The 18,749-nt window shown below is 69.7% G+C and overlaps 7 protein-coding genes across 7 annotated transcripts; 5 read left to right on the top strand and 2 right to left on the bottom strand.

Annotated features, from left to right (window-relative positions):
• Positions 1–1,562: 1,562 nt before the first annotated feature.
• AURANDRAFT_28287 (hypothetical protein) lies at positions 1,563–3,401 on the top strand (the record flags this gene model as incomplete). Its single annotated transcript, XM_009040041.1, has 1 exon — positions 1,563–3,401. The coding sequence occupies one exon, from the start codon at positions 1,563–1,565 to the stop codon at positions 3,399–3,401; it is 1,839 nt and encodes a 612-aa protein (XP_009038289.1).
• Positions 3,402–5,379: 1,978 nt separating this feature from the next.
• On the top strand, positions 5,380–7,860 carry AURANDRAFT_54067 (hypothetical protein; the record flags this gene model as incomplete). The annotated part of the gene is made up of 3 exons (XM_009040042.1): positions 5,380–6,107; positions 6,308–6,661; positions 6,870–7,860. Coding segments are annotated over 3 exons (2,073 nt in total), but the record flags the coding sequence as incomplete, so codon positions are not given.
• A 1,438-nt stretch (positions 7,861–9,298) lies between these two features.
• AURANDRAFT_65231 (hypothetical protein) lies at positions 9,299–12,121 on the top strand (the record flags this gene model as incomplete). The annotated part of the gene is made up of 4 exons (XM_009040043.1): positions 9,299–10,264; positions 10,311–10,516; positions 10,566–10,982; positions 11,044–12,121. 4 exons carry the CDS (start codon positions 9,299–9,301, stop codon positions 12,119–12,121), a joined length of 2,667 nt encoding a protein of 888 aa, XP_009038291.1.
• Positions 12,122–12,670: 549 nt separating this feature from the next.
• On the bottom strand, positions 12,671–13,450 carry AURANDRAFT_65230 (hypothetical protein; the record flags this gene model as incomplete). Its single annotated transcript, XM_009039993.1, has 1 exon — positions 12,671–13,450. One exon carries the CDS (start codon positions 13,448–13,450, stop codon positions 12,671–12,673), a length of 780 nt encoding a protein of 259 aa, XP_009038241.1.
• Positions 13,451–13,785: 335 nt separating this feature from the next.
• Positions 13,786–15,292, bottom strand: AURANDRAFT_65229 (hypothetical protein; the record flags this gene model as incomplete). The annotated part of the gene is made up of 3 exons (XM_009039992.1): positions 13,786–13,879; positions 14,086–14,850; positions 15,003–15,292. 3 exons carry the CDS (start codon positions 15,290–15,292, stop codon positions 13,786–13,788), a joined length of 1,149 nt encoding a protein of 382 aa, XP_009038240.1.
• A 1,026-nt stretch (positions 15,293–16,318) lies between these two features.
• On the top strand, positions 16,319–17,020 carry AURANDRAFT_65228 (expressed protein; the record flags this gene model as incomplete). The annotated part of the gene is made up of 1 exon (XM_009040044.1): positions 16,319–17,020. The coding sequence occupies one exon, from the start codon at positions 16,319–16,321 to the stop codon at positions 17,018–17,020; it is 702 nt and encodes a 233-aa protein (XP_009038292.1).
• Positions 17,021–17,441: 421 nt separating this feature from the next.
• AURANDRAFT_28382 (hypothetical protein) lies at positions 17,442–18,161 on the top strand (the record flags this gene model as incomplete). The annotated part of the gene is made up of 1 exon (XM_009040045.1): positions 17,442–18,161. The coding sequence occupies one exon, from the start codon at positions 17,442–17,444 to the stop codon at positions 18,159–18,161; it is 720 nt and encodes a 239-aa protein (XP_009038293.1).
• Between the last annotated feature and the right edge of the window lie 588 nt (positions 18,162–18,749).

The following is an 18,749-nucleotide window of genomic DNA, read 5'->3' as shown; positions in this document are numbered from 1 at the left end:
CGACCCGACACGCGCGGGCTGCCCCGCTGGTCGGCGCCCGCGTCGCAGCGCGCCGCCGCGTCTACCTCCAACGGCGGCGCCGACGTCTCCTCGGTGAGCCGCGCCGGCGGGTGCGGCGCCGGCCATGGAGCACGCCGACGACGCGCCCGTGCAGCTGGAGATCCACCTCCGCGCGCTCCGGCAGGCGCTCAGCGGGTGCCTCGCGCTCGCGGCCGACGGTGGCGAGCTCGACGTCGACTGGTGCCGGCGCCTGAGCATCGGCGTGGGCGGCGTCGGGGAGCTCAACGCGGACCTCTACGAGCTGACGAACTTCCTCGAGGAGGCGGTGCAGCCGCACGTCGCGCCGTCCGCGACGTCGTCGCCGACGTCGACGCCCGAGCTCTCGCCGCAGGGCTCGCTGCGGACGATCCGGGCCCAGCAGCAGGTGCTGGGCGTCTTCGACATGGTCGAGGAGGGCGAGGAGGAGTCCGACGAGGACGACGACGACGCCGTGACGCCCCTGGACCCGAACCGGAGCCCCCGGTCGCGGAGCCCCCTCGGCCCCGGCCGCGCGCTCACGGTCGAGGACGCGGACGACGACGGCGAGGAGGGCAAGCTCGCCGACGACGGCGGGGGCAACGAGCCCCGGGGCAAGGGGCACAACGGCAACTACCACTTCAACGACAAGCGGGGCAAGGGCGGCGCGGGGGGGCGGACGACGAAGAAGAAGAAGGGCGGCGGCCGCAAGACCAAGGGCCAGCAGCAGAGCAAGTACGGCATGGGCAAGCGGGGGCTCGACGCCAAGTCGACCGTCGCCGGCCTGAACGCGGCGCCCATGGCCGTCCTGAACACGCCCATGGCGCGCGCGCTCGCGACGGCCGCGGCGCCGCCGGGCACCGTGAGCCTCCGGACGAAGCGCGCGGTCGCGCTCCGCGTGCGACGCACATCTTCAACCCGACTTCAATGTGCGCATGTTCGAATGGTTCGACACACGCTCTTCGGCCGCGCTTCGAGAACTCGACGAGAGCCATCGATTCGTTCAAAAATCAGCCGAATCGACTTAGATGTGACCGAGCGAGAGCATGTCAAAGTTTGGTCGGGACGTCCCGAACCAGCGGTTGATGTGCACACAGGTCACGCTCCTCGACTCCGCCGCGGAGCGCAACCCCCGGGCGACGATCTTGCGGGGCAAGGTCGAGGCCGGCGACGGCGCCTTCCCGAAGCGGAGCTCGACGTGCAACTGGAAGGGCCGGACGAACCCGAAGAGCAAGGAGGGCAAGTTGATGAAGCTGCAGGCGGACCAGGCGAAGCACGGCATGGAGGAGGTCTTCAAGGCCAAGGTCGCCATCACCTACAAGGACCTCGTGAAGCCCGTGCGCATCCAGGACGTGAGCGCCATCATGGAGGACCTCGGCCGCGCGGCGCCGGAGCGCATCGTCGAGCGCGCGACGGCGGGCGTGCCCGTGCAGGACGAGGAGTCGCTGAGCGAGGTCGAGGTCGTGTCCCTCATCTGGGCCGTGGAGACGACGCGGCGCCGGGAGGTGCTGAGCCTGTCGCGGCTCCACTCGAAGGAGCTCATGGCCATGGGCGACAGCGAGGAGTTCGTTCGAATAGTAGGGGACCAGACGGGCTGGTTCGGGCGGCAGCTGCTCATGCCGGACAACGACTACGTCCAGGCCTTCGATATCGTCATCATGTTCCTGCTGATCTTCGTCTTCGTCACGCTGCCGCTCTGCCTCGCCTTCGAGCGGACGAACAAGGCGCTGCGGACCGTGAATCTGATCTGCGACGGCATCTTCTTCATGGACATCATGAAGAACTTCAACACGGGCTACGTCAACGAGCAGAAGGTGATCATCGTCCAGCGGGACCGCGTCGTGAACAACTACCTGCGGACCTGGTTCCTCATCGACCTGCTGAGCTGCTTCCCGATCACGGAGATCGTCGAGGTCGCGGGCTCCAAGGGCAACCAGATGTTCAACGGCAAGAAGGTGCTGAAGATGCTAAGGTTGGTGCGCATGACGAAGCTCATCAAGCTCCTGCGGGCGTCCCAGCTCGTCAACAAGGTGCGGCACCAGTGGGTCGTGACGATGGAGTACTACCACATCCACGTGTCCGACTCCGTGCTGAAGCTCGTGCGCCTCTTCATCATGATGCTCACGCTGGCCCACTGGGGGTCCTGCATCCTCTTCCTGCTCCTGCGCACCTACAAGTACCCGAAGCAGTCCTGGGCCGTGCTCTGGAATTTGGTGGAGCACACGACGGGCGACGAGGTCGTGTCCGTGGGCCACGCGTATTCCTGGGGCGTCTACAAGTCGCTGCTGTTGGTGGTCGGCCAGGCCTTCCAGGAGTTCCCCGCGGCGCAGATCTGCGTGACGACGCGGGGCTGGTGCCTCATCGAGTCGTGGATGACGCTCGTCGGCACCTTCGTCGGCACGTTCTTCAACGCCGCCGTCGTGTCGACGATCACGGCGATTATTGTGAATTCTAACGTCTCCACCCAGGAGTTCGAGGAGCAGCTGCTGAGAACCAACGAGTACATGCGCGCGCTCCACCTGCCGACGGAGCTCCGGGACCGCATCCGCGACTACTACTTCCACCGGTGGTCCGAGGGCAAGATCTTCGACGAGTCGCTCATCCTGGAGCGGCTGAACCCGGAGCTCTGCACGGAGATTTTATTCTACAAGATCCGCGAGCTCATCCCCAAGGTGCCGCTCCTGCGGACCGCGGGCAAGCGGTTCCCCGAGATTCTGGCGACGGCGATGGACCCGCAGGTCTTCATCGAGGGCGACGCCGTCTTCATCGAGGGCGAGCACGGCCAGATGATGTACTTCATCGACAAGGGCCTCGCGGAGATCTTGGTGAGCGCCGTGGGCAACGAGGTCGTGCGGCTCATCGCCGACGGCTGCTTCTTCGGCGAGGCCGCGTGCATCTTGAAGTGCCGGCGCACGGCGACGATCCGCTGCAAGCAGATCATGTCCGTCTACGGCGTCCACCGCGACACCATCGAGCCCTGCCTCACGGACTACCCGGACGTCGGCGAGTACCTCGTCCGCCTCGCGAAGACGCGCGTCGAGCGGCTCCAGCAGCTCCAGGTCAACGCGCGGCTCACCGAGGGCGAGACGCTCCTCGACGCCGAGGACGAGGAGGACATGCGCACGCCCCTCTTCCAGTCCGCGACCAAGTCCTGGAACTCGACGATCAAATACAACGCGAACCAGGCCGGCGGCGGCCGCGGCGGCATCAAGATCCGCCAGTCCATCTGGGCCAAGAAGAAGAACCAGATCATCGCCGCGCGCGACGGCGACGACGGCGACGCGGCCGACCCGGCGCCGCCCTTCACGGACGACCGGGACACGGCGCAGAAGCAGAAGCTCCACCGGGTCCGCAACGTCACCGTCCTCCAGGTGCCGAAGACCTAGCGCGCGCGCGCGTCGCCTCGTCCCGCCTTATTTCCGCTCGCCTTATTTCCGCTCTGTTTCGAATTTCTTATTCGTCGCGGGCCTCGAAGGTCGCGTGGCGGAAGCCCGGCGGGTACGGCGCCCAGTCCGCGGGCTCCGTCGCGTCTTCCACCGCGACGCAGGACGTGACGTAGTCGAGGAGCGGGAAGGCTGCCTCGAGGCCCTCGGCGCCCCGCGCGGCGAGCCGGCCCTGGCTCGGCCCCTTCTCGCCGTAGGCCGTCGAGATCGCGTCCAGCGTCCCAAAACCGCCGACGACCTCGCCCCAGGGGACCTCCCAGGGCGACCCGCCGCAGAGCCGCTCCGACGGCGCGAGCGACACGATGAACTGGTTGCCCCGCGAGTTCGGCCCGGCGCCGGCGTAGGCGAAGTAGCCCTTGGCGAAGCGCTCGACGCCGCCGACCTTCCAGTGCTTGGGCCCGTGGGGCAGCCACGACGGGTCGTCCGGGAAGCTGCCGCCGAAGGCCTTGGCGAGGCTCGGGATCCCCGGCAGCCCGAACTGGCACAGGAAGCCCTTGACGCAGCGCATGAGCGGCACCTTCGAGGAGAAGTAGCCGCCGCGGACCATGTCCATGAAGCGCTTCGCGCCCCTCGGCGCCCAGCGCGGCCGCACGGCCACGGAGAGCGGGCCCGCCGTCGTCGCGCAGCACACGAGCGCGACGCGCGACGCCGGCGGCTCGACCTGGTGCCGCGGGCCCCGGCGCGGGGACCGCTCCGCGTCGGAGAGCGCGGCGAGCGACGGCACGCAGCCCGCGGGCGCGGCCGCCGCGGGCGGGTCCGGCGCCGCCGCCGCGGGCGGGTGCTCCGCGGCGCCTCGCGGCAGCGCCGCGGTCGGGTCCGGCGCCGCCGCCGCGGGCGGGTGCTCCGCGGCGCCTCGCGGCAGCGCCGCGGGCGGGTCCGCCGCCGCCGCCGCGGGCGGGTGCTCAGCGGCGCCTCGCAGCAGCGCGCCGGGCACGTCGGCCTTCACGGCGCAAGCCGAGGCCGGCGTGGGGCTGCTCGGGGACGACGAGGCGGTGCAAAAAGACCTGGGCGAGGACGACGACCACGGCGACGCGGACGACGACGTTCTGGGTCCTCGAGAGGGCGAAGCCCGCGACCACGAGCAAAATTACTGCAGCGACAACCATTGTGAGGCTCATATGTTATCTCGCGCGATGGGCTGCCATCATCGCGAGCTTCACGTGCGGCTCGTTCACCTGCAACAAGCGTGTTGACGTCTCGACGTCGCGGACACGCAGGTCGTGCTCGGCAGCCAGTGCCGACGCGCGCGCCGAAAGCAAGCAGCATGGGCAAGTCGAAGGTGCGCCGTCGCCGCGCGCCGCGCCGCGCCGCGGCCGCAGTCGCGCCGCGCGCCTCGCAGGAAGGGCGGCAGAACCGCCAGCTCGACTACATGCGCATGGCGAAGAACGCGTCGCGGTCCAAGGGCGGCGCGAGCCCGTTCATGGCCATCGGCTCGAGCCTCTCGCTCTTCAGCCTCGTCGTCCTCACCTTCATGTGGGCCGTCGCTCGCCGCGTCCCGAGGCGCCGGCGCCGGAGCGCGCGGCGAGAGCGCGCGCGCGCGCGTCGCGAGCCGCCGGCGCGCACCCGCGCGCGTCGCAGGCCATCGGCTCCGCGGAGATCCCCGACATCAAGAAGGCTTGGATCTTCTGCCTCCTCGCCGTCATCGGGTTCCGCTACCACGCGGTCAAGGACAGCTTCCCCGCCGTCTACCAGAAGGCGTGCCGGGACATGGGCATCGACCCCAGCGACGGCCAGAAGCTCGCCGACAAGAAGAAGAAACGCTAGGGGGCGCTGGCTCATAACGGTCGTGTGGCGGACGGCTGCGGAGGCGACGATTATTGCCGCAACGGATCGCCGATCAACAGCGGCCACAAGCCCACGGCCGCCGTCGCCGTGTCCAGCGCCAGTTCGCGCGGGTGCGCCGCGTCGCGCGCACGCCGCCATGGCGCGCGCCGCCGCCCGCGGCGCGTGTCTGCTCCTGCTCTGCGCCGCCGCGGCGGTCGCCGAGGAGGCCGACGCCTTCAGCCCCGTGGAGTACGCCAACCTGCTCGCCGGGTCCTTCACCAAGGGCGACGTCTTCTCGACGGGGAACACGATGCCGCTCGTGGGCCGGCCCTGGGGCTTCAACCACTGGGCGCTCCAGACCAACGACGGCCAGAGCAGCTGGTGGTTCAACGGCAACGACCACGAGTTCCGGTGGATCCGGTGCACGCACCAGCCGAGCCCGTGGATCGGCGACTACGGCTGGTTCTTCGTCGGCCCGCAGATGGGCGGGTTCACGACGAAGCCCACGGGCTTCTTCGAGCCTCGGAGCGGGCGCATCAAGCCCCACGCGATGGACTTCCGCACCGCGCCCGACGGCATGCGCGTCGAACTCGCGCCGACGATGCACGGCGCCGCGCTCCGGGTCACGTTCCCCGGGGCGTCGCGCGCGGAGAAGCGGGTCTGCTTCAAGCTCGGCGGCGGCGGCGGCGACTCCTACAAGTCCGCGGGCGGCGGCGCCGCGGAGTTCCGGACGAACCGGAACTCCGGCGGCGCTCCCAATTTCAACCACCACGTCTTCGTCGAGGCCGTCTCCGGGTCGCCGTCCTTCGAGTCCCACGGCCACGACACGTTCTGCTTCGGCTACCCGTCGTCGGCGACGACCGTGGAGGTGCGCATGTGCTCGTCGTTCGTCTCAGGGCAGCAAAAGAGAGCGAAATTCCCAACTTCAAAGGCTCCTTTCTCGGCCGTTTTCCACTCGTTTCGGCTGATTTTTGGACGAGCGATCATCTCTCGGAACGGTCTCGAAGCGTGAATGCTTTTCCCGGAACGCGCGCGCGCGGAACACTCACGTTGAAGCGACGTTGAATCACTCTTGTGCTGCCCAGGTTCATCTCGCAGGAGCAGGCGCGCCACACGTACGACGTCGAGCTCCGACGGGAGTCGTCGCACGAGCGGAGCTTCGGCGACGTGCGGCTGGAGTCCGAGGACGAGTGGAACGCGCTGTTGAGCCGCGCGGCCGTGAAGAACACGCACGCGGACGCGTCGCCGCCGACGTCCGCGCTCGAGGGCAAGGATTTGGTGGTGTTCTACACGGGCCTCTACCGCGCGCTGACGTTCCCCCGGCGCATCGACGAGCCGTCGGCCCGCGGCGCGGAGACGCGCGTGCACTGGAGCCCCTACTCCAAGGGCGGCAGCGTCCACGACGGCACGCTCGTGACGGACAACGGCTTCTGGGACACGTTCCGCGCCGCGTGGAAATCTTCAACCCGACTTCAATATGAGCGTAATTCAAACGGTTATGATCGGACTCCTCGGTCGTGCGTCGCGAACTCGCCGAGGGCAATCGGTTCGTCCAAGAATGAGCCGAATCGACTTCGATGTGACCGAGCTCGAGAGTTCTGAAGCTTGGCCCCGACGTCCCCAGCTCACCGGTCGATTTCCACGCAGGTTCCGCACCGTCTACCCTTTGCTGGCTTTGGTCTACCCGGACCACCTCGGCTGGATCGTCGATGGGTGGGTCAACGCCTACCGCGAGGGCGGCTGGATCCCCAAGTGGGCGTCGCCGGGCTACCGCAACTCCATGGTCGGCACCTACGGCGACGTCGTCGTGGCGGAGGCGATCGTGAAAGGCGTCGGCGGCTTCGACGAGGCCGCGGCCTGGGACGCGCTCCACAAGGACGCCTACGAGGAGGCGCCCCAGGGCGGCGCCGTCGGGAAGGTCGGGCTGCGCGTCTACAACCAGCACGGCTACATCCCCGCGGACTCGGGCGTGTCCGACTGCGTGTCGCGGACCTTGGACTTCGCGCACGCGGACTGGGCGACGGCGAACGCCGCGGAGGTTCTGGGCCACGCCGAGGACGCGAAGCGGCTCCGGGACCGCGCGCGCGGCGCCGTGACCCACCTCTACGACAAGTCGACGGGTTTGATGCGGCCGAAGCAGAAGAGCGGCGCGTTCAGCTCCCGCTTCTCGCCGACGCGGTGGGGCGACGGCTACACGGAGGGCTCCGCGTGGCACCACAGCTTCCCGCCCTTCGACGTGGAGCTGCTGGCGAGCCTCCACGGCGGCAAAGACGGCCTCGTGAAGCAGATCATGGACATGCTCGACGCGCCGTCGACGTTCGAGGCCGGCGGCTACGGCCAGACGATCCACGAGATGCGCGAGATGCGCGCGCTGGCCATGGGCCAGTACGGCCACAACAACCAGCCGTCGCACCACATCTTGTGGCTGCTGCACCTGTGCGGCCGCGCGGACCTGGGCAACAAGCACGTGCGCCGCGTCATCGACGACGCCTACATGGCGGACGCGTACTCGGGCGACGAGGACAACGGCGAGATGGGCTCCTGGTTCGTGCTCGCGGCGCTGGGCCTCTTCTCCGTGTCGCCGGGGTCCGAGGACTACGTGCTCGGCGGCCCGCTCTTCGACCGCGTGACCATCTCGGGCATCCCCGGCCGGCCGGCGCTCGACATCTACGCGCACCGGCCCGACCGGTCCGTGACGGACGTCGCGGAGATCTGGCTCGCGACGGCCGGCGACCACGGCGAGGTCAAGGTCGACGCGCCGTCGATCCGCTACAGCGCGCTGAAGAAGGGCGGCCAGCTCCACTTCTACATGAAGGGCACGTCCAAGGCGTCGGCGGCGCTCCACTGGACGACGGCGAACAACGCGGGTCGCGACGCGGCGCCCGCGCACGGCGCCGTCGAGACGCTCGTCGAGGACGCGGTGTCGAAGCTGGCGGCGACGCGCGACGAGTTCTGGCAGTCCGTCGTCGGCGACCGCGACCGCGACCACGCGAACTCGGCGAACGCGTCGCCGACGGAGGTGCCCCGCGAGGCCGAGGCCCCGCCGCGGCCGCTCGAGCCGCCCGCGTTCCCCGTCGCCGAGAGGCCGCCCATCGCCGCGGCCGTCGCGCCCGCGGCGCCGCCGCGGCGGCCCGCGGCGCCCGCGAAGCTGACGCGCGACGACCCGCCGCCGCCGCCGCCGCTCCCGCTCGGCTTCCTCGCCGGCGTCGCCTTCGCGGCCTTTTGCGCGGGCCGGTGCTCGAAGCGCCGCGACGGCGGCCGCGGCAAGCGCCAGGCCCACATCGTATAGTAACATATCCCGCCGGCGGTGTCGCCCTGTGCGTGCTGCTACGGCGACCGTACCATCGCGCTCGATTTCTAGGGCGTTACCGGCCGGCCTAGGACGGCGCCGCGACGGCCGCGGCCTCGTACTCGGCGAGCTTCTTCTTCGTCAGCTCGGCGGCGCGGGCCTCGTAGGGCGCGCGGGCCGCGGGGCCCGTCGCCGCCCATTTCGCGGAGATCTCCTTGGACGCGGCGCCGAAGGAGAGGGAGGACGCGAGCGTCGGCTTCGTGTCCTTGAAGAAGACGGCGTAGGCCGTGGTCCGCCGGGGCTTCCGCGGCGCGCCGCGCGCCTTCGACGGGCGCGGCACCTTGGGCACGGGCCCGTGCGCGGCCTCCCACGTCGCCTTGGCCGCCGCGTACTCGGCCTTCAGGGTCTCCGCGCGCGCGGCGTACGCGGACCGCTCGCCGTCGCCGAGGGCGCGCCAGCGCGCGCCGAGCGCCTTGGCCTGCGCGCTGCCCGTCAGGGCCGGCTCGTCGCCGCGGGACCGCGCGTCGCGCAGGTAGAGGAAGTAGGCGCTCAGGGGCCGCTTCGGCGGGCCCGACGAGCTCAGGCGCGCGGCGGCGGCCGGCGGCGGCGCCGCCGCGGCCTTGAGGCCGCTCGCGGCGGCGCGCACGAAGTTCATGAGCGAGTCCGCAATGGTTGATTGCGGCGTCGCACAGTGGCAGCGCGGATCGAGGAGAGCTCAGAGTTTTAAACTCGGGTTGTGAACTGCACACAAGGAGCACGTTGCCGACACGCTCGGCGCGCATAAACGATGGAGACGAGGGAGAGCCCGCGGGCTGCCCGCGTCTCGCTCGTGCTGCGCGGCCTCGGCCACGTCGTCATGTCGCTGAGCCCGTTCGCGACCTACGAGGCGCTGCTTCTGCGGTACCGCGCATTGCAAGCCATTGGGATCGAGTACCGCGACATCGACGCCGCCGCCCACACACCCACGGCGCAGAACGTGCCCTACGGCGACGACGCGCGGCAGATGCTCGACGTCTACGCACCTGAAACGGCAAAGGACGCGCCGGTGCTCGTCTTCATCCACGGCGGCTGCTGGGTCGGCGGCGACAAGTCGACGGTCGCGCCGCTCGGCGCCGCCGCGGCGAAAGAGGGCGTGGTCGTCGTCGCGGCGACGCACCGCGCCCTGCCCGACTGCGCCATGGAGGCCATGTGCGACGACGTCGCGGCGGCCTTCGCCTGGACGCTGGCGAACGTCGGCCGCTTCGGCGGCGACGCGGGCCGCGTCGCGCTCGGAGGCTTCTCGTCCGGGTGCCACCTCGCCGCGACGGTCGCGACGAACCCCGCCTACCTTCTCCGCCGCGGCGTCGACCCGGAAAAATCCCTGCGCGGCGTCGCCTGCGTCGACACGGGCCTCTACGACCCGCGGCTCATGGCCGAGGCCCGCCCGCGGTACGCGAATCTCGCGCCGAACGTCGTGCCCTTCCTCCACGCGGCGGCGGCCTCCGGGGCGCCGGACTTCTACGAGCGCGTCAGCCCGGCCTTCCACGCGCCGACGGCGGCCCTGGGAAGCGACGTGTCCGTCCTGGTCGCCGTCTCGACGCTCCACGCGGCCGCGAACGGCGCCCAGGTCGAGCGCTTCGCCGCGGCGCTCCGGCGCCGGTGCCGGCGCGTCGACGTCGTCTACAGCGCCGCGGACCACCACGGCGTCATGGACGGCCTCGGCGACCGCGACGACGCCGTCTTCCGGAAGCTCGTCGAGCTTTGCCGGGGCATGGTCCGTGCCCTTCAATAATGTGCTTCAACTAGCTTCTTCAAAAAAGAACGGCTTCTTCGCTGCCCTGGCCAGTGCATGCACGATGGGGGGCGGCCATGAGGATCATGGCGACACCGTCGAGCACGCGAAGATGAAGAAGAAGAAGACGATCCGCATCGCCCACCGGCCGGACAACCACGAGAGCGAGCACCCGGAGACCTACTGGGAGCTCTTCTACGACTTGATCCTCGTCGTCGTCTTCATGCGCCTCAGGTGGGCCGCCCCGCCCGGACGCATCCCTCGAAACCCCGCGCCCCCGCAGCGCCGTCAAGTACAACCCGAGCGCCACGGGCTACGCGACGACCGTCGCGCTCTTCCTCTCCTTCTGGAGCTCCTGGTCGCTGCTCAACGTCTACCTCACCAAGTTCGCCGCGGACGACGTGCTCCACCGCTTCTTTCTAGCCTTCCACGTCGTGTCGTCCTACGTCGCCGCGACGTTCCTGAGCCACGTCGACTACGAGTTCTTCGACTTCAACCACCAGGCGACCTACTTCGCCACCGCGACGATCGTCAACCGCCTCGGGTTGGTCGGCGTCTGGGCGCACGTCGCGGCGCGCGCGCGCCACCGCGAGAGGTTCATGCAGGACACGGGCCTGAAATTGCTGGGCCTCGGCCTCTCCATCGTGCTCTTCGGCTGCACCTTCGCGCTCAACCCGCACGTGGACCCCAAAGCGTCGAAGTGCTACGACAACTTCCACGAGCGGCGCGCGCTGAGCGAGGATGGCCCCGAAGAAGATGAGGACCGTGGCGCTCTGGCTCGTCGCCGTGCTCGTCGAGCAGCTGCCCACGATCTACACGTGCGTCGGCGGGTCCATGCACTTTTGCTCCGAGCGTGCGGGCGAGCGCATGTCCGCGTGGATCATGCTCGCCTTCGGCGAGTCCATCGTGGGCATGCTCGACCACGAGCACACCTTCGCCCACATCTACCTCAAGGTCGACGTGTTGACGTGCCTCGCCGTCGTGAGCATGGCCGTGCTCTACTTCGACACGACGCACGTCCACAAGCTCATGGAGTTTTTAGGGGACCAGGGCGCCCGCTACACGCAGGCGGCCGTCATGCTCCTCCACGGGCCGCTGTCCATGACCGTGTTCCTCATGGGCGTGGGGCTGAAGGGGCTCGGGTACACGGTGTCGAACTACGAGGATCTCATGTCGTCGACGGGCTGCCACACGGGCGACTACAAGAAGATCAACTTCCCCGCGCGGCCCATTCGGCGCCTCAGCGAGGGGGGCTACACGCTCGACGAGATCAACAACATGCACAAGGACTACATGTGGCTCACGGTCACGTGCATGATCATCATCGTCGCCGCGTGCTCGCTGAGCGGCTACCTGCTGCCCGTGCGCGCGTCGTTCCCGCGCTGGCGCCTCCACCTGGGCCGCCTCGGCTCCATCTTCGTGATCCTGTGGACGCTGCACCTCGCGGCCAACGAGCAGACGCTCAACTCCGAGTGCCTCAAGGCCGCGAGCGGCGACGAGGGCGCGCGCCGCCGGCTCGAGGACCACGCGGACCACGACGCGGACCACGACGACCACGCGCACGACGACGAGTCCGGGGAGGCCTACGCGGACACGGACCCGCTCTCCGACGACGGCTACTCCTTCATGCACTCCATCATCATGCTCAACATCCTCGCCTTCGGCGCCGTCTTCATCGGCTTCGTCGCCGTCGACCACGAGCGCGAGCACACCTACGACGCCTTCGAGGAGGAGGGCCACGGCGGCGAGGCCGTCCACGTCCACGACGCGAGCGAACACCGCGAGGGCCGCGAGATGGCCGAGCTCGGCGGCGAGGAGGGCGCGTCCACCGAGGTCTAGTGACCCCACCGCCCTCGTTTTTGTTCCTCGTAGCTTATCCTCAGTCGTCCCACTCGTCGTCCTCGACGTCGTCGTTCGTCGACGGCGCGGGCGCCTTCTCCGCGATGGTCATGCCCATGATCTTGTCCGCGAAGCCCGACGCGTCGACGTCAAGAAACATTGGGAAGCTGTTTCCAGACGGAATTTTGCGAAGGCATCGTGTTTGGATTGTTGTGAGTCTCTCGCTTCGTCGAGGACGCGCGAGTCCGGCGCAAAGACGTGCTTCCGGACGCATGGTGACTTCAACTTGAAGTTCATCTTAGATCATAGGTTCAACTTGAACTTCAACACAGCCCGTCGTTCCAGCCGCCGCTTTGTCCAGGGTCATTGGGAAGCGGCGCCGCACCACACGGGGAACGACGGTCGCGCGGTCCGACCGCTATCACGGATTTCCCCTCACGTAGTCCTGGCGCGCGGATCACTAGCGCGTAGCACTAGGGAGTGCTAGGGGTGGGGAGGGCGTCTCGGGGCCGACGAAAAAAATCCCGATTTTTTTGTCGGGCCTTTGTGTCATATGCTTCGGGAGCATAACGCGACGGTCGGGAGGTCCGCATTCGTCGATTTCGGGGTACGTAAATGCGGTACCGTAGAAACGCTCGTCGCATTTCCCGAGACTACGAGCGCGAAGAACGCGCGTTGTATTGTTGTGGAATTTGGTCTGGAGGTGCTCGAATGTTTAGTTTTATATGTAGGAAACATGGAACGGCATTTTTTTCCGGCCCCGATTTTGTCTTCGAGGAGCGGATTTTCCAAAACGGAGCGCGCGGAACCCGGTTCGACGTCGACGGCCGCGTTGTTGTACATGCTCGTCGTCGCGTGCGCCGACTTCGCCGCGCCGCGCTTCGCGCGCGAGACGACGTCGAGCGCGGCCGCGAAGGGCGCGGTCGAGGCGAACAGGGTCGCGGCGACGACGTCGCCGACGGCCACGGCCTCGGCCGCGGAGTCCGCGTTCCCGGCCTTGAGCGCCGCGAGCCGCGTCGCCGGCACGTACAACGCGCATTCCGCGCGGTCCGTGCGGTCCGCGCACGCCTTCCGCAGAGCCTCGACGGCCTCGGCCTCCTCCGCCGACGCGGCCGCGGCGTCGACGGCGACGGAGATCGCGGCGACCGTGCGCACGTTGGCCGCGCCGGCGTTGTGCTTGAGGCAGCCGGAGGCGCGCGAGGCGTGCAGGAGCTGGGCGCTCGCGACGACCTTGGTGACGACGCCGCGCACCTCGTAGCGGTCGCCGTGGAGGCCCTCGGCCGGCTGCTCCGGCGGCCAGGGACCGTCGTAGTTGACGCGCACGACCATGGCCGCCGAAGACGGCGCGCCGGCGTCCGAGGACGAGCGCGAGGCGCAGCGTCGGCAGGCAGCGCCGGAGAGCTCGAGGAGCGCTCGAGCTCGAGGCAACACGGGTCAAACATGCAGTTCAAGATGGCCACAGCGCGTCTTCTTACAACACACAATAGAGGGGGTCCGCCGCGAACATGCACAGAGCGGCGGACGGGCGGGGCGGCGGCGGCGGCGGCGAGGTTCGAGCGGCGGCGGCGGCGGCGAGGCCGCGGGCCCGGCGGCGGCGGTCGCCCGGCTGAGCCGGGGCGCCCGCGGGCCGGGGGCCCGGGCGGCTTTTTTTTTTGGCGAAGCGTCTAGGCGTAGAGCGGGCGCGCCGAGTAGAGGAGCGCGGGCTTGAGGTCGCGGGCCTTGCGCGCGCCCGTGTCGTCGCGCTCCGCGTGGCCGAGCCTGGGCAGGACAAGGGTGATTCAACGTCGCTTCAACGTGAGTGTTCCGCGCGCGCGCGTTCCGGAAATAGCATCCACGCTTCGAGACCGTTCCGAGAGATGATCGCTCGTCCAAAAATCAGCCAAAACGAGTGGAAAACGGCCGAGATATGAGCCTTTGAAGTTGGGAAGTTCGCTCTCTTTTGCTGCCCTGGGCCGAGCGCGCACTGGACGTAGCGGACGTCGTCGATGTCCTGGTCGAAGTTGATGTGGGAGTGGCCCGCGACGGCGACGCGCACGCAGTCGACCTTGTCGATCTGCTTCTGGAGGCCCGCGCAGCCCATGACGGCTTTCAGGAGCAGCGGCCCCGGGAAGAGCTCGGGAAGCGGCAGGAAGTGGGACACGGCGACGACGTCGAGGCGGTTGCCCTCGCGCTCGAGGGCGTCGCGCCGCTGCTCCGCGTAGGCCAGCGCCGGCTTGTTGAGCTGGAGGAAGAACTTGGCCACGCGCGGGTCCCGCGCGACCTCGACACGGGGGCTCCCGAGCCACTCCGGCCAGACGGTCTGGCAGTCGAAGGCGTCGAAGAAGCGGTCGTGGCCCGTGATCTTCTGGTCCACGAAGTCCGGCGCGTGCCAGGAGAAGAGGGGGAGCACGAGGCACGCGTCGTTGAACGTCACCGCGTGCGTCCAGACGCCGAGCTCGTCGCAGAGCTCGAGGATCGCGAAGAACTTGGCGACGGAGTCGGCGTGGGCCGCCGTGTCGAGGGACCCGGACGCGTTCGTGAGCCAGAGCTCGTGGTTGCCCGGCACGAAGACGACGTGCTTGTAGAGCCGCGCGAGCGTCTCGAGGGCCGCGCGGAGCGCGTCGAGGCGCACGGCCGCGTCGCCCGCGACGATGAGGGCGTCGTCGGGCCGCGGCTCGAGCGTGCCGAGCCAGCCCTCGTTGCCCGGGCAGTCCAAATGGAGGTCGCTCACGCACCAGAGCCGCGCGCACCTGCGGGACGAGCGCGCGATCTTCCCACAGGCGCCTCTCTCGGCCGCGTTCCACTCGTTTCGGCTGATCTTTGGACGCGCGATCATCTCTCGGAACCGTTTTGGATGCGTTTTCCGGAACGCGCGCGCGCGGAGCGCTCGCGTCGAAGCGACGTCGCATCGCCCGCGTCCCGCGCCGGCGCGCGCGTCAGCGCGTGGCCGAGCCGATCCGCCGTCGCCGCGGCGTACTCGTCGACGACGGCCTCGCGCGTCGCGCCGGGCCCCATCGCGGCGGCGAAGCGCCGCGGCGGGAGCGGCGCGTCCGCGCGCGCGGGCGGCCCGCCGCGGCGCGCGGCCCCGCGGCCGATCGTCGACGCGCCCGCGGCGTAGTTGAGCACGCGGTGGAGCCGCAGGAGCTTGTCGCCGGCGACGGCGTCGTTGGCGAGGTCGAGGCGCGCGCGCATGCCCGCGAGGACGCGCTTCGCGTCCGCGGGCGCGCGCGCGGCGCCGTAGCCCGCGGACCGGAGCAGGAACGACAGCTCGTCGCCGTCGACGGTGCCGTCGTCGAGGCCCGCGGCGAGGCCCACGGCGACGTCGTCGCCGTGCCGAGACGCGCCCCGCGCCGGCGACTCGCCGCAGACGACGCGCACGGCGGCCCGGAGCCGCCGCGTCGACGCCTACGGGGTTCGACGGGTTCCGGGGAAACGGGTTTCGAAGGGACGCGGGGACGTGGGGACCTCGCTGAGCTTGCCGGACTCGCGGAGGCTCGCGAGGGTCTTGATGCGCTGGGGCACGGTGCCGCGCGTGGCCTGGGACGACACGGCCGCGAGCGACGCGAGCGACGACCGCTCCTTGTCGGTGACCATGTCGTATTCCCAGAACTTCGCGAGGCTCCGGAGGTCGCCGGGCGTCGTCGGCTCGCTCGCCTCGCGGGCCTGGAGGCTCACGTCGATGCCGAGCTGGCGGCAGCGCAGGGGCGGCGCGGCCCCGAGCGCGCGCGCGGGCCGCGGCGGCGACTTCACCGGCGGCGGCTTCCGCGGCGCGTCCGCGGCGGGCTCGAGGTCCGGCAGCCCCCGGAGCTCGCGGCTCGGGCTGCGCTTGAGGAAGGCCCGGCCCGCGAGGCCCGGCCCGCGGTGCGGGGGCGTCACGTCGCCCTGCTCGGCGCTCGGCGGCGCGCCGCCGACGAGGTCCAGGGCGCGGCAGGGGCCGTCGGGCGTCACCTCGTGGACCTCGACGACGGCGGCGAGTTTCTCCGGCGCCGGCCGCGCCACCGGGTCGTCGGCGACCATGGGGGCCGCGGGGCGGGCTGCGCGGGCGCGAAGGGGACTCGCGAATGCGGGCAGCCGCGACCTTAAGGGGTTTTGAACACGGGTTTGCTTGGGTTGTTATTCACGGCAGCTTGTGGTGGAAGGGCTTCAACTCCAGGAAGGTGCAGTCTTTGGGAAAGGTTGCCTCGTGTTGCCCCTCGTCAGCCCGATCTGGCCTGCACGATGCGCGTCTCCTTGGCCCTCTGCCTCGCGGCGCCCGCGGCGGCGTTCCAGGGCGCGGCGACGCCCCGGTCGCCCGGTGTCCTGCGGTCGTCCCCCGACATCCGCACGGACGTCGGCAGCGACTGGAAGCCCGAGCAGGGCGGCATGGAGGCCACGGACACGCCCGACTTCTTCTACGAGGACGGCGATTCGCGCAACACGGACATCGGCTTCCAGGACGGCATCATGGGCTCCACGGGCCTCGACAAGCTCCAGGGCATGAACCAGGGCGGCGACCCCGGCGTCGCGGGCGCGCTCGACGTCGACCCCACGACGATCGGCGGCTACCAGTCCGCGTCGGCCGCGGACGCCGGCGCCGACTTCACGCTCGACACGCTCGCGAAGATGGGCCGCTTCACGGAGGAGATCAAGATGGACATCCCCGCGGGCACGACCGAGCTCCAGGCCCGGACCGTGTCCATCAAGCCCGTCTGCATGGCCTACGAGGACTTCTACGTCGGCTTCGCGCCCGAGTCGGCGCCGGGCATGTTCTCCGCCGAGCCCACGGAGGGCCGCATGGACCGCCGCGGCGGCGCGCCCACGGACGTCGACATCGTCGTCAAGGCCGACGGCCAGGTCGGCGAGAAGGTCGGCTACATGGTCATGAACCTCCCGGAGGAGAACGAGAAGTTCACCGTCAAGATCACGGTCAACCAGTTCTAAGCAGGCGGCGGGCCGGCGGCCGCTCGCCAAGGAGCGGCGTCGCCGGCGACCGCGACCGCGAAAAAAAAAAACACAAAAAACAACAACGCGCCCGCGTTCTTCTCAATTTATCGACCGCCAGCCGATCCCCGCCCCCGCGCGCGGGTCGCTGTGTACCCGGCGTATATCTACGCCACACACACCGGCCGTCTTTGCGGGGGGGCGGGCGGAGACGGTCGCGCGGCGCGGCGCGCCGGCGCCGCGAGCCTCCGGCGCGGCGAGCGGCTCTGCGGCAGTCCTCCGCCACCGACACCGACCGACTGCGCGCAGTCCTCCGCCACCGACACCGACGACGGCGCGCGGCGCTCTCACCCGCTTGGTCGCCCGCTTGGCGGTGCTGCTGACGAGTGCCGCCCTCGCGCCGCCGCGCGCCATGCCGACGATGAAGTACCTCTTCTTCGACTGCGACGACTGCCTCTACCAGAACGGCTGGAAGACGGCGGACAAGATCACGGCGAAGATCGCCGCCTACTGCAGCGACGAGCTCGGCGTCGACAAGCGCCGCGCCTACGAGCTCTACAAGGCCCACGGCACCTGCCTGAAGGGCTTGCTCGTCGAGTGCCTCATGCCGCGGGACATGATCGACGAGTTTTTGGAGACGGTGCACGACATCGACTACGACGACGTCGAGCGCGACGACGCGCTCCGCGACATCGTCGAGCACTGCGGCGAGCAGCGGCACCGCTACGTCTTCACGGCGTCCGTCGCGGAGCACGCGGAGCGGTGCCTCAAGAAGATCGGCATTCCCTTGGACGCGTTCTACAACGTCGTCGACACGCGGACGTGCCGGCTCGAGACGAAGCACTCCTGGCAGGCCTTCGACTGCGCCATGGTCGCCGCGGGCACGGCGGACCACGCCGAGTGCGTGCTCTTCGACGACTCCGTGAAGAACATCCGCATGGCGAAGGAGCTCGGGTGGACGACGGTGCTCGTCGGGCTGACGGCGCGCGACACGGGCGACCGCATCGCCTGCGCCGAGGCCGACTACCACGTCGCGTCGCTCCACGATATCCCCGCCGTGCTGCCGGGCCTCTTCCCGCCGGGCTACAAGCCGCCGCCGCGGCCGGTCAAGCCGACGCCCTACCCGCGGCTCGCGGGCTAGTACCTTAGATCCGTGGCCATTGGGAAAGAGCAGCGCGCCGCCCTGGGCCAGGCACACGATCCTCGGGCTGGCGCTCTCGCGCGGCGGCTGCGAGCCTGCGGCGCGCGCGGCCACAAAATTCGTGCTTCCCGTCAACCGTCGTGGTGCGCGAATGTTCGAGGTTGAAGGGGAGATATTATTCGTGGAACGGACCGCGGCTGAAGATGTCAACACCCGACGTAGCGTTGCCTTAGGTTGGCACTGGCGGGTGACACCCAGCCATTCAAGTGGCTCCCCAAGTTGAGGAATTTCAGGCGGGCGGGAGAGCAGGGGCTCAGGCGATAGAGACGCCCCCCGTGAATTGCACAATTGGCAGCTCCCCTCCGTCGACAACCGGGCGGGGGGGTACTCTGGTGATCTCAGCGACGCCCTGCTCGTCGCCCACCCGCGTCCGGTAGCACCGACACACCGCGCGCGGCCGGGGACGTCGCCGAGACATTCGCCGAAGCCGCACTGCAACGCGACGCGCGCGCTTCCGCGGGCGCGGCGCGACGGCGATCTCCACAGGTAGACGCAGGGCGGGACGCACGCCCATGAGCATCGCCGTGG

Source organism: Aureococcus anophagefferens (assembly GCF_000186865.1).
Source record: "Aureococcus anophagefferens unplaced genomic scaffold AURANscaffold_13, whole genome shotgun sequence".
NCBI classification, from domain to species: Eukaryota; class Pelagophyceae; order Pelagomonadales; family Pelagomonadaceae; genus Aureococcus; species Aureococcus anophagefferens.
The sequence above is the reverse complement of the archived record's forward strand: the minus strand, read 5'-3'. Positions and strand labels throughout refer to the sequence as shown.